Source organism: Leucopleurus acutus (assembly GCF_964270905.1).
Source record: "Leucopleurus acutus genome assembly, chromosome: 18".
NCBI lineage: Eukaryota > Metazoa > Chordata > Mammalia > Artiodactyla > Delphinidae > Leucopleurus > Leucopleurus acutus.
In genome coordinates this window covers 68532895-68551206 of record NC_139160.1, presented here as the reverse complement: position 1 = coordinate 68551206, position 18312 = coordinate 68532895, and the positions used below count along the sequence as shown (strand labels likewise).

Here is an 18312-nt window from a genome sequence, read left to right as displayed (position 1 = left end):
CAGTGGTTGAGAGTCCGCCTGCCAATGCAGGGGACACGGGTTCATGCCCCGGTCCGGGAAGATTCCACATGCCGCGGAGCGGCTAGGCCCATGAGCCATGGCCGCTGAGCCTGCGTATCCGGAGCCTGTGCTCCACAACAGGAGAGGCCACAGCGGTGAGAGGCCTGCGTACCGCAAAAAAAAAAAAAAAAAAAAAAAAAAACAAATAAATAAATAAAATTATATGAACAGCATTAACTTTCTCTTTGATGCTGGATATTCTTTTTTCCTCTCTTTATGTAATGACCTTCCTGCACAGTATGTGCTACCATTAAAAAAAAAAACAAAGCCTAGGGAAATAAAAGGAACTGCTTGCTTAATATAAAAAACATTTTATTTGAGATACAGTCAGCAATGTAACAGAAAACATATAATGATTAAAATTATATGTTTTGTTAGGGGTTAAGTTTGTTTTAATCAACAAAACAACTAATACACACTTTTGGATACTCTTGCATTTATCATGAGTTCTAGGGAAAAGGAGGAATCCTGCATAGAAAATATTTTAAAATGAGTCCTGATCTCATACCTACTAGGTGACTAGAATCAAAAAGACATTAGATGTCAACTAGACTTACTGTGGTGATCATTTAACAATACATACCAAAACTGAATCATTACGTTGTACACCTGAAACTAGTATAATATTATATATCAATTATATTCCAAAAACCACAAAAAGACAGTAACACATGTTGGCAAGAATGTGGAGAAATTAAATAACTCATACATTGCTGAGGGGAATGTAAAATTCCCCTCAGCGATGTATGGGTGTAGCTGCTTTGGAAAAGTCTAGCAGTTCCTCAAAAAGTGAAACACAGCATTGCCACATGACCCAGAAATCCCACTCGTAGGTATACACTCAAGAGAAATGAAAACATACATCCACACAAAAACATATATAAAGGAATGTTCATAGCAGCATAATGGGTTGGCCAAAAATTTCGTTCAGGTTTGTCGACGTCACGAACTTTTTGGCCAACACGATATATAATAGCTTTTAAGACAAACAATGCAGATGTCCATTCTGAAGGAAAAATTGTGGTATATCCATAAAATGGAATATTATTTGGCAAAAAAAAGAATGAAGTACTGATGCTACAACATGTATGAGTCTTTGAAAACATGCTAAGTGAAAGAAGCCAGTCACAAAAGACCACATATTGCATGATTTTGTTTATATGAAATGTCCAGAACAGGTAAATATATAGAGACAGAGAGTAAATTAGTGGCTGCCAGGGGTTGACAGGGTTGAAGGAAATGGGGAATGCCTGCTAATGGGTTTGGGGCTTCTTTTTGGGGTGATGAAAGGGCTCTAAAACTGATTGTGGTGATGGGTGCACAGCTCTGTGAATAGACTAAGACATACTGAATTGTATTCTTGGAACAATGGGTAAATTGTGTGGAATGGGAATTATATCTCAATAAAACCGTTGTGTGTGTGTGTGTGTGTGTGTGTGTGTGTGTGTGTGTGTGTGTTTTAAAGGCTTCAGAGGCAGAAATCTGGAAATTCTCTATAAATCAAGCACCTATATTCCAGCCAGATGCAAAAGGTACAACTGGACACACGGGCGAAGAAAACAGTAAACATGCAGAATATCTGCAACAACAAAAATAGCAATGTTGGAATAAATGTAAGTATCTGCTCCTAAGGGCAAATACTTAGAATTATGTAGTAAGCAGGATGTTGACAATTCCAGTCAAAAATAACTACTTTTTACACATATAAAAGAACAATGTGAGTCTGTACCTTGGAAATTCCACTTAGAAGTCAAATGAACTTATCTGCATTTGAAATTGAAGAACAAAAGGCTTAGTTTCTAACAGTTTTGACCTATTTTAGACACACATTTATTAACTATTTATTAAAATGCTTTAGCTTGAAATACTATAGGCACCAGAAAGCAAACACATATGAGCAATTCAGTTCTACACCTTCTGTTCAATAAAACTCGCTTCTCCATGGCAGGGGGTACAGAGAACACTACCCAGGGGGTTAATCAAAATTCCCTTAGAATAATTGAAAAGCATTTGCATTTTCCCCCCAGAAACCACACAAAAAAGTCCCAGTAAGCAGAACATATAATCTTGATTATTAGCACTGAGCCTGTAGCAGCACAATGTGCTGTCCCCAGAAATCAAGTGACAGGACACAATACCAGTATGTGATAAGCCAGTGATGTCTGCCCGCATGAGACCCAAGGAAATTTTTAAAAAATCAAAATCAAAAGATAGACAATGATAATAAGTTGCACATGTGATGTTCTGCTACTGTTGCAAAGCCAACTGCACATTGTGACAAATGTAATCATTCTCAGAGCAGGAACGGTGCCAGGAAAGACCTTGGAGGTCACCAACCTCGACCTTTCATTTTACAACAAAGAAAACAGGTTTAGGAAGGTCACACAACCAGTTTAAAAGCATTACTGGGGCTAGAAATGAGATCTTTCAGGGCTCTTTCTGTAAAAAAAAAAAAAAGAAAAGAAAAAAAGAAAAGAAATTTTCTGAGTATATATACTACAGAGGGTGTTACCAAAGAAATGGAAGATTCTTAGGAATTTCTGAGAGCCATGCTGGTAAAACTCCACACAGAAGTGCTATACTAACCACCTATGAAAGTGCACGACCATAGCGTTTTGGGGACACTCAAAATTTAAATCCAAGTGATGTGCACGTCAGCCCGAGGGAAGGAGAACTACATTCTATACAGTATAGGTCCGTGATGAAGGTTTGGGTAGCTGCAGCCTGACTGACTGCGCGGGTCCTTTCTTCAGGAAGATGACAGTAGCGCTAACGCACAGAAAAAGGAGAAGGCAAGGAGGTGGGCCCCAGAGGGTGTGCTGGGTGAAGGTTAGAAGTGATTTGCAGGTTTCAGCACAGCATAGGTACACTCAGTCTCCCTTCGCTCTTGTTAGCATGTAACCCAGACCAGCTCTAAAGTTATTCTAACTAACTAGCTTCCTAATTATTCTAGTGCCACCATTCAGTCAACATTCTGGAGGGCAGGTTTAAAGATCTGGTCACTGGAAGAAATCTCCCTCACCTCAAATTAATATAAACGCATTCTGGTTTAGACATCAGTCTTCGTGAGTTTAGTTACTGGACATCAGTTCCCCTGATTCTGTTACCAGGTTCTCTGTGTATTAATCATGGTTTTTTAAAATTTTCTGTATGTCTTGGGGGCCTTACAGGCCTGAGAGCGCCTGCCCCCCCAGGGCCAGCTAACTCCTAAAGACAGTGACGCTCATATGCAACCAGCCACCCGCTTTATCTAACTCACACACCAAGCCATGGTTTCCTGCCCCAAACCACCCTAAGGCCAGGGACCAGACAACTAGAGACCACCCCTAGAGCCCAAAGCCTACTGACATTATTCAAACTAGCCAATCCTAAACGGTTTACCCTGCCCTACTTGGCCTTTCCTGCGGAAACCCCAGTAAAGGCTCCCACCATGCTTTCCCCTCATTCCTTTTTTGTTTCCTGACCCGGCTGGTGCTTTCCCAGTGGCCCTGTGTGGCATGGGGGACCCCCTTCTCTTAGGAGACGTAAGTAATAAATTCTTTCAGTAGCATTAACTTCTCTGTGCTGGCACTAAGTCACCTTTATAAATTAAAATCCTGCAGGTACATTTCAGAACCCCCTGCCAAGTGAAGACCAGGCCAGCAGACCCACTGAGGGCCAGGATGCAGACTGCACGGAGTGGAGGTGGGGGGGAAGTTATCAATGAGGGGTGAGGCCACCACTCTCACCTCCTCACAAGCTGGCCTTCAAACCACAAGAGCTGCCAGTTGGAAGATACAGGCTTTGTCAAAAGCTCAGACACGCTGTGTGTACATGTGGATCACACAGCATGTACTTATATAGGTTTATTTTCAACAAATTGATAAATTGATACAACAATATCTAATTGATCGTTTACTCTAAGTAGCTGTGGCATTAACAAAGATGATCCAACAAGAAAACTCTGATGGGCGAGCGTGAACTATAAAAAACTTTGTTCTTTTTGAAAAGAAATGTAGGTACAATCAAGAATATAAAAAACCAATATCAAAGGCCTTTGGATCATAACTGCAGACACTGATTAAGAGAAAACTTCATTTATAAAATTGATATATTGGTCAAAATTTTGTGAAGACACAAATGCACACAAAAGAGTCATCAATATTAGGAAAAAATAGTGAAACAATATATATGATGTACATGGGGCCCAGTTCTTCCTCTAGTATAATCAAGATGCCTGCAGTTCTTTCAATTTACAAAGTAAGGCTTCATGAGATAACACAGAATGAACAGGGTGGAATAGCTGTGGACTGCTCATCCAGGGACATGTTAAAAGAGTAAGTCTGCAGAGTGTTAGAGAGCTTTGCGAAGGGCTGAGGAGATGGTCACAGACATTTATATGCCCTTCCATAATTATTGTCTGGACACAGACCCTTTGGCACTACTGACATTTTAAGTCAGGTAATTCTTTTGTAGGGGACTGTCTTATTTATTGTAGGATGTTTCAGAAGCCTCCCTGGTTGGTGATGCTCGCAATAAATTTAATGACATTTGCCCATTAGATTCCAGTAGCAGCCCACCACTTGTAACAACCAAAATGTCTCCAGACACTGCCAAAGGTCCCCCAGGGAGCAAAATCAGCGGGTTGAGAACCACTGGTTTAGACTTGCAATACTGCAAAATATCGCCAGGCAATCTGTATTTCAAAACCCACCTGCGTTACTCCTAAAATCCTTCAAGGGGACTCAAAGTTTGGTTGAATAAAGTAGCGGAGGGTAGAGAAACAGAGGTTAAAATACTTAAACTAGAACAATTAATCTTTCACGACACATGTTAACATGTATTCCACACCCCAATCACCTTAAGTGTCAGCTGAGGTCGTCTTACATTCTCACTGAGAGGAAAGGCTTTATATCAAATGTATATCAAATTACCATTTTAATCTATTTTTAATATCTACAATAGTTACTTGGATAAAGATTACCCTTTCTAAGAGAAAGCCCCTGCCCTCGGCCCCAATATGAAACTACTTCACAAGGGGAAGCTGAAGGACACAGACCTTCAACACTAGCTGTGAAGTGGCTGGGCTCTAAGTTCAAACACAGAAGAAGAGGAGGGTTAGTCCCCCCACCTCCGCACAAGCTGCTCTCCACCAGGTAGTCAGGAATCATACGGAAGTGCGAAGGGCCACGGGAGGACCTAAATCCCAACCACGCACGTGCTGGTGTGAGGAAGCCAAGGTTTGTCGCCAGGTCCAGGTATGACATTATGGCTGCCCTCACCGTACGAGCCATTCTGACAAATCACAGCAGAGGCATCGCTTCATCCGTGAGGTGGGAGGCATGCTGATGATCTCAACGGTTGTGGGAAGCAAACGAGGTGACCAGCCGAAAGCAGCAGGCTTACTGCAGGCATTCTGAGCACGCTGTCTCCCGGCCACCAGGGAAGCCCCACCCCAGTTTTAAAAGGCCACTCTGCCGAGCAGCTGAGACAGGAAAGGGGTGTTCTGAGCTCTAGGACACAGTGGACTCCAAGGGTGACTGTTAGAACGTACACATGAATTATCTCCCCACCCTTAAATTAGGCAGGGCTTCCACTTCACACAAGGTCACTGGGCAGTTTCACGTGTCCCCTGATGCTTTGTAATTACCTAGGTAATTAACACTGATTAGTCATTACCTACTCATTACCTCAGCTGTCCCCCACAATCTTGAGAATTTACACCATACAAAACATATGCCAGCCTGGGAAAGCTACCTCTCAGAATACATACCTGAGCTACTAATGACTACTGGACTTTCCCATGCCTTGCCAGGCATCCTGCCATATACCTTCCACACACAGGGCAAGTGCCACAGAATACTACAGAGCTAGGCAACTAAATGCTAGCTGAAAAGAACAGAAAAGTACTTCTTCACCGATGCCACTGTGAGGTGATGCATGTAACATACTCTACTTGATGCATCTCACCAGGACGATGACAGGCAAAGCGGAGCCCATGGAAGAGCAGTGGCTTCTACGATCAGGTAGTAACTGTACACTCTCGCTGTGGACTCAGGATGCGAGGGTCTCATGTGAACAATAACAGTATGGCTATTCCAACGGTTAAAAGGATCCGAATAAACAGAATGCAATTACACAAACTAGAACTTGGCCTACCTTTCAGGAATGGCTGTCCAGGACAGATCTGGTTTAAGATAAAATATGAGGAAGACTAAGAACAAGTAACCCACACAGCCAGTAGTCAAGCATGTTCCTAAGTCAAATCAAGCATCAGGCTAGCTACAGTTCACTGTTATTTTCTTTGCATAAGGCATTTGAGTAGGTCGGGATGTATAAGCATGTGTATATAAGACCTTGGAAGCTTCAGGCCACTGAGAAGTATCACATTTGTTCTAGAGAGCCCCTCTCTAGAACATTATATTTATTAGTGAAATGAGAAAAGGAAACTCTGAAATCCCAACTACTACCTATAGTCTAGGCCAGTGGTTCTCACCTAGGGATGATTTTGCCCCCTCCCTATTCCCAGGGCCATTTGGCAATGTCTGGAGACAATTCTGGTTGTTATATCTGGGGAGGTGTTCTGGCCTCTAATTGGTAGAAGCCAGGGAGGCTGCTAAACATCCCACAGTGCACAAAGCAGTTTCCCACAACAAAAAATTATCCATTTCAGAATGTCATTATTGGCAAGATTGAAAAACCCTGATCTAGCCCAAAAATAAAAATTGTCACTGTCCTGTGGGTCTAACTAAGTCTTGGAATAATTCAGACTAAACCTAAAAGACTGCAGTTGATAAGTAAACTTAAAAGATACAGTTGATGATACTATGGATTTATTCATACTTTAGGTCCTATCATGTCCCTACCTGATTAAAAAATATGTATTATGAATACATAATCAATTATTTCAAATAATCAAATGCTTGTCCTATCCTCTTAGTATAACAAGAAACAACCAGAACATTGTTCCTATGCTCCACTCATAAGACCAGTAATACAATATAGTTTTTGGTATCAATTTCCTAAACTAGATACTAATTCTACATTAAGTGTGAAAATATACTCCAAATCCTAGTCCTGGGCTACTTTAAACTGATTTTCACAAATGCAGATCCTTAGGCCCTACTCAAACCTAGGGAATCAGCTTCATTGGAACCTGGGGATTTGCATTTTCAGCAAGTTTGCCAGGTGATTCTTACACATGCTCAAGTTTGAGAACCACTGTCTGACTTGGCTTCCATGAGAAAGAGCTGCCATTTCCACATCATTCTCACCATAAGGTAAATAACAACAATCAATTAATTTTATTTATGTATGAAAGATCAGCAATATGTAGTACTACACCACAATGGCCTTAAATGGTTTTCCTAAACTAAAATCCTTTCGAAGTGAGGCTGGTTTACGAAGTCCCATCGTAACAGGGCCTATATCAAAAGTATGTTGCCTTTCAAACACAAGACACCAAAGCCAAGGCTGTTCTTGGTGAACTTCATTATGCTTCAAGGAAGCAGATGTTCTTAAGCATCTTGTTGCCACAGGTGCAGGTTTAAATACGTGCTTCATATTTAGCATTCAATGACAAATGGTATGCTAACTGTGTGAGGCGGTCAGAAATCATAGGATGAACAAAAATTAGACTTTCCAAATAAAACAGAAGTATTTTCCTTCTGAATATTTTGATAGATTGCCTACCAAGTGTGATCTCAGTTGAGATTACAATTTCAGATGACAGCATGTCTCCAAAGCAAGCAAGAAAAAGGAGGGAAAAAAGCGAGGTAAAATGACTGCAAAGGGAGAGTGTATTCCATATTTTCAGGGGCTATAAAAATAGTTGAGCCACTATATGCTAAGTTCCTACTATTTTCAAACATTTTACCAACATTTTCTTATTCAACCATTACCAATTCCATGAAAGTAGATATTTTGCTGATGAGAAAATTGAGGACCAGAAAGGTTAAGTAACTTGTTCAAACTCACAAAGCTGGTAAGTGGGAGATATAAGATTCAAACATAAGAAATCAAGCTTTATTTAGTATACCTCCCCCAAACCCCTCACCTCAAAATTCACTAACATCCTGGTAGTTTACAGAAATTTCTTGTGAACATATAACTAACTGCAAATATTTTAAATTGACAACATTTCAAAGAGTGTTGTGTGTGTAAGTTTTACAACTAACTCTACGATGCTATATGGCCTATCTTGGAAACTGAATGGAATCAAGCATTCTAAAATCCTAAAGCATCGCACAAACGTAAGGCATTCTGTTATTCATTAAAATCAGTTTTAGTTTGAGGATCTTTGGCAGACGGCAGCAGGATTTTGAGATACTATGAAATAATTAGAGACACCTAGGATACTGTGAAATCATGATTGAGGTGAAATCATGATCGAGGTTGCACTAAATTGGCTTCAATAGCCACACATAATAGAAATGATTTGGACAATAGATAATGTCATTTTAAAATGATTATATTAGAGATGCTAGATGCCTCCCCTGGATGTGGGCATTGCTCAGGGGTCCATTCTGGGCCTGTCCCTTCACCATCCCCTCAGGCGACCTCACCTACTACAGGCTTCAGATATCACCTCTTCATGCCCACAAAGTACCCACTGACATGCTCACCCTTCATCATTTTCCCTGTCTTTCCCTTACATCACAGAGGCTCCTCTGGCATTTCAAACTTAAAATGGTCAAAAACCCAATTCATTATCTATTCCACCTTTCCTCTTGTGTAATCCTTCCTTCCCTTCCTCCTCTTTTGCTCCCACAGTTAACTGCAGCGTCCACCACATCTAGAAACCTCAGCATCATCTTCAATTCTGCCTAATACATAAAACTAGACTCTGGATCCTTAAGAGGAGACTCTCAAATGGACCTCTTCTTTATTTGCTCACTCTCTCAAGATCTCTTTAAAATCAAGACAAAACAAAATACACCTCAGGTGATACTGAGATTCTCTTCTTTCAAAGTCTAAAGAGTAGTCCAATCTCCTTAGCATGGTCCTGCAACACCCAGCTCCTGCCATTCTAGTTTCATCTCCCACACAGACCTTTGCCACCTGCCTGCCACCCTCACTAGCCAACCTGCTCTTCCTTAAACCCGTGGGCAACCTCATGCTTCTCAACCTTCGTTTATTCCCTGTGCTTTCTCCACCATCATCACAGAGCAGTTTCTGAACATGCTGTCTCAGGGACTTTGCAGATGCTGTTCCCTTCTATCTGAAATGCTCTTCCCTGCCTGCAAATTCTATTCATCCTTAGAGTCTAAGCATGAGCTGGACATATGCACTGGGGAGCTTTTCGCAATTCCCCCATTTCCTTTTTCCAAGCCCCAGAATACCTCTCCTTCATACAAACGTCTGTTATCACTCTCATCACACTCATATTTCTATATCCTCAGTTGACAGTGGGCCACTGCTGGCAGAGATGTCTTTTTCCTGTGGATTGCCAGAACTCAATGTCATCACATAATAGATGCTCAATCAACGTGAGATGACCGACTACCATGACTACCAATAAATGCCAGGCTTTATGTATGCTCATTAAAAAATGTAATGACTGGGCTTCCCTGGTGGCACAGTGGTTGAGAGTCCGCCTGCCGATGCAGGGCACACAGGTTCGTGCCCTGGTCCGGGAAGATCCCACATGCCGCAGAGTGGCTGGGCCCGTGAGCCATGGCCGCTGAGCCTGCGCGTCTGGAGCCTGTGCTCCGCAATGGGAGAGGCCACAACAGTGAGAGGCCTGCGTACCGCAAAAAAAAAACAAAACAGAGAGACTTCATCAACCCTCCACAAAACGTCTAGCCTGTGGCCACCACCTGCTTTCTATGGCTGGAGGGGAAGAGGGTCAGGAATAAGGACAGCTTGACCCAGTGGGGATGGAGCCCTGTGTGTATAGGGTGGAAGTGGCTGTCTGATGAAGGCCCTGGGGTTCTATGCTAGACACTTCCCAGTCCCCTCTCTTTTCCCCATCCAAGGAAATTAGGACCAGTGCAGCTTGGTCTTAACTTAACGGCACTTAACTTGGGTTAAGTGAGGCAAGTCCCAGGGTTAATTCAGTCAGATGTCCTGCCAAGGGGTAAGCACACAGGGAAATAGGCCTCCAGGTAGCTGCAAAGGCTAGGACATGGGGCCACCATGCAAGAAATCCCAATAAGCCATCGTGCCCCTCCTGAAACCCCAGTGATACAGAGAAAGGGATGGAACAGAGAAGGGAGAAAAAGGCAAATGAAGACTAGAGATGAGTCAGACACGTAAAGAGAAGGATTTATAAGGTACAGAAGACCAAAGAAGTTCTCTGGATGCTTATTTTTCGAAGACAATAATAAGAGAAAACGCATGACATAATTTACTTCTCAAAAGAGTACTGGTAAAGAAAAGCAATAACAAACCTAGTTCATTTTCCAATTATTTGGAATTTTAACAAATGGGAGTTTACTCTATTAAAATTCCATATCCATAAGTGAGTTTTCAGAAAAAGTAGAACTTTTTGATGGTGTTCCTATATCTATAAATATGAATGATGCAGATTTTGGGTCCTATGGTATCAGATGACAAGATTCAGCCCAAGCTTCAGCTCTTGCTAATTAAACAAATCAATTAAGAGACTGCAGTTGCAACTGTGTAGCTGCTGTTCTATAGTAGCAATAACAACCCCAGGGGGAGGTCTTTTACTACATTAAAATGCTGTCCTCCACAACTCCATCTGATATTATTAGAAACAGTTATTTGTGTCTTGCTGTCATATTAGTAGCAAAGGCAAATTATGGAAATATGCAGACCAGAATGGTCCCAGTATGAGATCAGGTTGGGTTTTCAGCCTCCAAGGGAACAATTGCTGAAATTCCGAAGCTCCCCAAAGTTCTTTAATGGAACTGATAAATCTATCAGCACAGCATCCATTTAGAAACTAGGTAAGGGTCACGTATTTACATACTTTCCTGCTAAGCTGATACAATTCAACTAGATGAATTATCATATTAAGTTTACCCTCCTGAGTTAAACTGATGGAGTTCAAAATTGTTTTCGATGGTTGTCATTAATCGCTGTTACTTCGTGAATGCTTACTTTGAAATCTTATTGTGCTAGTGTAACAAGGGTCATATTAATACCATTCTTCATGGTAAATCTTTGTAAAACATGTTTATTCTACAGATATTGTTACTCAAGCTTTCAAGGCTAATGAGAAATAAAGTATATTTATTATCAATAAAAACTTAATTTAAAATGTACAATTTGAGATTTAAACTAGCTTTAAGAACTTCAGCATGATTTGGTTTCATTAAGATCTCTGGCTAAGCTTCAAAGACGTATAATTTGATAGTTCCTCAAGAGTCCTTGGGTAAATGCCAAAAGCACAGCTATGAAGAAGCTGCTCAATGTAGTCGAAGCTTATTCTCTCTTTCGGGCAATATGTATTGATTTCACAAGAAAAAAAAATTCCGTCTTACTGAGATATATGTTTGTCTTAATATTACGGCGTTTTAAAGATAATGGAACTTTAAAAAATTAAATATAAACAATGATTGCAATACAAGATTTGGAATAAAACAGTAACTTCTGCATTCTTCAAGTCGTAACAAAATATTCTTCCTTATTGTGAAGCACAGTTCAAGTAAGGAAGTCGGGTTACATAAAATACTGGACCTTTTCCACTTCTCTGTGAGCTTATACTATCTGACATACACAAACTCACAGCTTCACCAAAAAACATGCAAACAAAACAAACCCAGACAATTTACTATTTGAAATAGGCACAGATATCCTGGAAAAGTTCTGGGGTATGTAGCTCTACCAACTAAGTGTATACTGTGAACTAAATGTTTGTGTCCCCCCCCCCAGATTCATACGTTGAACTACAATCCCCAATATGACGGTATCTGGAGGTGCCACCTTTGGGAGGTAATCAGGCTTGGATGAGGCCATGAGTGAGGCCTGGCAGGAGAGAGGCAAATGACGAGGCCCTGACGCCTGTGCCCGACACGTTTGAAGAAGAGCAACAAGGTCGGCTGAGTTGATGTGTATTTTAGAAGGATCACTTTAACTGCTATATTAATGATAAAGCAGGGAGCAGGGGTGGAGGTGGGAAGACTGGCTGCTGCAAGAATCTGGACAGGAGATGACGAAGACTCTGGTCAGGATGGGGGGGCAGTGGGAGTGGTGGATGAAAGAAGGGAATCAAGGAAAAGACAAGGTTTTAGCTTAAGTTGCCATTTTCTGAGACAGGAAAAACTGCCTGGAGAAACTTTATGTTGGTTTGGTTTCTTTGCAGGTTGTGGCTATCAAGAACTCAGTTTTCAGTATCTGAGCCCTGAGAAATCTATTGGAATCCAAGGAGAGATATCAAGCAGCAGAGACAGCATAAGTGCCCTTTCTAGCATGAGCACAGAGGTACAGAAAAACCTTCATGTAATATAATTCCAGGTAGTTGTGAGAAAGAATGACATGGATCTTTATGTAATGACTTAGAAAGATATCCACAATTTATTCTTGCATGAAAAGATGTATAAATCTATTTCTGGAAGCATATGTCTATTGTTAAAAACTTAAATACCTCTAGGGAATAAAATGAATACTTCCGTGATGGTTAATTTTATGTGTCAACTTGGCTAGGCAACAGTATTCAAATATTTGGCCAAACATTATTCTAGATGCTTCTACGAAGGTATTTTTTTAGATGAGATTAACACTTAAATCAGTAGACTTTGAGTAAAGCAGATGACCCTCTAATAATATTGGTGGGCTCATTCACTCAGTTGAAGAAAAAGGATTGACCTCCCAAGCAAGAGGGAATCCTTCAAGCACACTGACTTTAGACTTGAACTGCAACTCTTCCCTGGTCTACCCTGCAGGTTTGGGACTTGCATCCACAATCATGTGAACCAATTGCTTAAAATCAATCACTCAATCAATCAATCTCTCTCTCTGTAATATATAAAAATATAATACACACACACATCGTGTTGGTTCTGTTTCTTTGGAGAAACCTAATACAATTTCTTATAACATGCATTTAAATAATATTTAAATTTTCTAATTAAAAAAATAAGCATGTGTCGTACTTATTAATCAGAAAAACAAGAATAACCACAAGTCTTAGGAGCAATACTTAAAAGTTTACATCACGTCGGGCAGGTGCCTATACAAATACTTTAATATGTAAACTTTACTACACCTCTATACATATACAAAGCACACAGTAAATGCACATTAGTACTAATATCCTTCCTATCTCAATAGCTGCAAAATCACTCTTCTTTTGCTCTAAGCCACAGGTCTGTCCTCTGATATTCTCAACACACGGACCTAACAGAAATACCCAGTGTGAATTTACAACCTGAACAAGGTACCCAAAGGACATGAACAGACATTTTACAGATTATAAATGATACCTAGCAAGTGAATACATGGAGAAATATTCAGATATAATACCAATAAGCAGAGAAATGCTAATTAAAACAATAAGGTACCTTTTTCAACAAATTATTTTGAAAATTATAACTAATACTACTAATATGATCATTATAAACCTATAAGTAAAAATAATAACTATAAATTAAATTTATTTTCACCAGGTAGAGTTAAATAATTTTGAAATTATGATTCAATTTCATTAGAAATGTGGACTTGAAAGCACCTAACAAAAAAAGCTAGAAGGAAAACTGAGCAAAAACAAAACAAAACATATACAGAACAGAACAGCAAGGTCACGATTTTCTTTGTTTTTTGGCCATGCCGCGCATCTTGTGGGATCTTAGTTCCCTGAACAGGGATGGCACCCCGGCCCTCGGCAGTGAGAGCACAGAGTCTTAACCATTGGACCGCCAGGGAATTCCCAAGGTCACTATTTTCAAAAGCATCTTTTAAAAATATGTTCTTATTTTTATTAAAAATGGGGAGAAAGTCCCCAGTGAAAAAAGGACTTAAAAGACTCAACAAACTACAGATAATTTAAAACACCATTTTGTCTCTCATAAGAAATAGCTAAAATTACTCTATCATGGAATCTTTTCCCACACGTTAAAGAACCCATTTCTTATACAAAGACATCTCATTTAACAGCAAAACAAACCCATCATGAAGCCAAGTTCAAACCCATGGGCTATAACTACGAGTCAATCACTTTTTCTCTCTGTAAATTAAGAGAATATAAAAAATAATAATTCTTTCATACTTACCACGGTACCAAGAAACTGAATGCTCATGTTGCCACCTGCTTCTCGAGAAAGACACTGGGGGAAAAAAAAGAGAGGTATAAAATGAATTTTCATCCATACAAAAACATGTACATGAATGTTCATAGCAGCATTATTTCTAATAGCTGAATAACCCAAATGTACATCAACTGATAAATGGATAAACAAAATATGGCATATTCATACAATGGAATATTATTTGGCCATAAAAAGGAATGAAGTACTGATACATGCTACAACAGAAGTCAGTCACAAAGGAGCACATATTATATGATTCCATTTAACATGAAATGTCCAGAAGAGGCAAATCCACAGGGACAGGAAGTAGACTGCTGCAGTTTGGTTCTTCTTAGCAGGAAAACTCTCAGCCACCTGGAAGACTTCCAGGTTGTCAATAACTCCTCAGGCCCCAGCTAGCACAGGCTACAGGTATTATCTTAGTCTGCTGCCTAAGAATATACCATATATCACATCTTTTCACCAGTATAGATTACTTTATATCACTTTGTCAAAGGACTAGAAGAATTTTCTGATGACCCAAAGAGTTAGGGGGAATAAAAATCGAAAGTTGGAGCTTCATGGGCCTGTTGGCAATTAAGGAATGGAAGTAATAAAGGTGGACATAAACTCTGGTGTGTCCTACTAAAAAAAGGAACATGTTCCTAACTCTAGAGCAGGAGGCCGGGTGGGAGAGACTGCCAATGCCAAGTTCAGAACGGTTAGAAAAGGTAGTGGATTCCACAGATGCTTTTTTTTTTTTTTTTTTAACTTTTGGCTGGTTGGGTCTTCATTGCTGCGCACGGCTTTCTCTAGTTGCAGCGAGCGGGGGCTACTCTTCATTGTGGTGCGCGGGATTCCCATTGCGGTGACTTCTCTTGTTGTGGATCCTGGGCTCTAGGTGCGTGGGCTTCAGTAGTTGTGGCACACGGGCTCAGTAGCTGTGCCTCACGGGCTCTGGAGCGCAGGCTCAGTAGTTGTGGCGCATGGGCTTAGTTGCTCCACGGCATGTGGGATCTTCCCGGACGGACCAGGGCTCGAACCCATGTCCCCGGCATTGATATGTGAAGTCCCGCATTTTTTTTTTTAATACATGTTACATTTTTTTATTTTTGTTTTCTAATTTTATTTATTTATTTGGCTGCGTCAGGTCTTAGTTGCAGCATGTGGGATCTTAGTTGCCCGACCAGGGCTCGAACCCGAGTTCCCTGCATTGGCAGGCGGATTGTTAACCACTGAGCCACCATGGAAGCCCTATTCTTGATTTTTTGAGGACCCTCCATACTGTTTTCCATAGCAGGTGCACCATTTTGTAATTCTACCAAAAGGGCACACAGGTTCCAGTTTTTCCACATTCTCACCAACACTTGTTGTTTTGTTTTTTTTATAGTATCCATCCTAACGGGTGTGAGGTGATATCTCACTGTGGTTTTGACTTGCACTTCTCTTTCGATTACTGATGTCAAGCATCTTTTCATATGCCTGCTGCCCATTTGTATTTCATCATTGGAGAAATGTCTATTCAAGGCCTTTGTCCACTTTTTAATCAGGTTATTTAATTTTTTGTTGTTAAGGTACAAGAGTTCTTTATATATTCTGGATATTAGCCCCTTATTAGATGTATGACTTCCAAATATTTCTCCCATTTCACAGGATGCCTCTTCACTCTGTTGTGTCTTTTGATACACAAAGTTTTTAAGTTTGATGTAGTCCAATTTGTCTATGTTTGCTTTTGTGCCTATGATTTTGGTGTTATATCCAAGAAATCACTGTCAAGTCCAAAGTCATGAAGCTTTTTGCTTACATTTTCTTTTAGAAGTTTTAGGCTTTAATCGTTTAGGGCTTTAATCCGTTTTAGGGCTTTAATCCGCTTTGAGTTAATTTTTGTATCTAGTTTAAGATAAGGGTCCAACTTTAACCTTTTGTATGTGGCAGACCCATGCTTAAAGAGAAAATCTACATGAATATGACTATCAAATTTATGTTTTCAACTCCCATTTGTCTTCTGAGTTCAAGAATCATATAGTCAACTGTTAACTGGACATCAACACCTGGATATCTAATGCACATATTAAACCTACCAAGTCCAAACAGAATTCTTGATCTGCCTCCCCAAATCTGCTTCTCCCCTAGCCTTCCCAACTCAGTAAATACTACCATCATTCACTCACCTTTAATTCTTTAACTTCCTTCATACCCAGTATCTAATCCACCTGCCAATCTTTTCTGCCTTCCCTCAAAAATATATGTCAAGTTGTTAGGGGAACCACTGACCAAAACCCCCCGCCCTGGCCAGGCAAGATAGTAACCACTTGCATGAGTTATCTTACAACAGAAGGTCCTGGTAAGAAATATGGAACTGACAAGCTACCACCAACCAGAAGAATTCAGGAAAGGTCAAAAGGAGAGAGGAGACACCAGTCCCTATGTCCTACCAACCTCCCAGAATCCTCCTCGCTGGAATCCATCTTGGCTGAGCGATGCGCGCCTGAGTCCGAATGTTTGGCCAGAGAGAACCCAGAAACTAACCCCATGTCCATAAAACCCGAGAACGTGAGCCACGCGGCAGAGCAGTTCTCCTGGGTTCCCTCACGCTGCTGCTCTCCTCCCCCAGGCGCCCCTTCCCCATAAAGTCTCTTGCTTTGTCAGCACGTGTGTCTCCTCGGATAATTCATTTCCGAGTGTTAGACAAGAGCCCACTCTCGGGCCCTGGAAGGGGTCCCCTTCCTGCAACAAAATTAGTTCACTTCAAGCCATCTCCATTGCTACCATCTTAGTCTAAGCCAAGGGTTGGCAATTTTTTTTCCCCAAAGGGCCAGATTTTGCTAGATTCTTCTCTTGATATTTGCCTTTAGCATAACATATTGTAGTTTAATCATTTCCAGTTGAAGGTTGAGTGGAAGATCCTCAATTGCACAGTTATACAGATTTTGAACTATGGAAATTTCTTTTGCTTTTGTAAAAATGCTGCTGGAACTGTAGTCTACTTCTTGCTTTAATCTTTTGACAGCCTAGGAAGTATAAAAAGCAGCTTGCCATTAGTTGTGACTCAAACATTATTTGTCAAAATGACTTTACCACAGTATGCATCTTGCATGTAAATGCTGTTTTGCCTTGCAATTTCCGGTTGACTTCATTAAGAAACATTATCAAGTTTGCGACACAAACTAATTTTCAAAGCCATTCAATGTTTGACGTTCCATTAATAGTGGCTGAGGACAGTTCTTTTTTGTTCAGAAAAATTTCAATCTTGGTCCTGCGTCAAAAAAACCTCAACAAATTCCTAAGCTACTGAACTGCTGTGTGACAGGGGCAAATCAGGGCATTAAGCTTCTATGTACAATAACAACTCCAAAAGCAGCCACGGACAGATGAAAATGAATAAATGCAACTGTATTCTGGTAAAACTCCATTTACGGACCTGAAATTTGAATCTCATATACTTTTCATGTGTCATGAAACATTCTTCTTCTTTTAATTTTTTCCAACCATTTAAAATGTAATGCTTGCAAACTTTAAAAAACCAGTCAACTTGTGAGCAGTACAAAGACTGGCAGTGGGCTGGGTCTGGCCGGCTCCTCGTCTAAACCATCATCAGCACCTCTCGTGTGGATGACTGCAATGATCATACAAGTGACTTCCCTGTCTCCACCACTAGTCCCCTGTGGTGCATCCCTCCTCACAGCAGTAATTTTAAATCACATCATACCATTCTTCTACTCTAACCCTTCAAAAGCTTTGCAATAGGAATCGAATAAAAACCAAATTCCCTGGCCTACGAAGACCCCACATGACCTGGTCCCGGCCTATCTTTGTCCACTCAAGGAGACACTGGCCTTCCTCCTGGCTTCCACACAAACCAAACGTGTTCCTGTCTCAGGGCCTTTGCACGTGCCACTCCTTCTACTTGGGACTTTCCTCCCCCAGATTATTGCATGGCTTCCTCCTACTCCTCACAGGTTGCAACTCAGTGTTAAGTATTCAGAGAGGACTTCCTAACCCTACCTAAAGCTACTTCCTCCTAATTGCCTTCTATGAATTATCCTGTTAAATTACCTTTTTAACGTGGTCACGTGTTTGG

The 18312-nt window shown here is 40.7% G+C and overlaps 1 protein-coding gene across 1 annotated transcript in view; it reads right to left on the bottom strand.

Annotated features, from left to right (window-relative positions):
- Window positions 1-18312, bottom strand: part of PCCA (propionyl-CoA carboxylase subunit alpha) — a 364039-nt gene that overhangs the window by 49358 nt on the left and 296369 nt on the right. The window contains exon 21 of the mRNA XM_082859189.1: window positions 14217-14270. Within this exon, the coding sequence (XP_082715315.1) occupies window positions 14217-14270 (54 nt within the window). The remainder of the gene's footprint in view (window positions 1-14216; window positions 14271-18312) is intronic.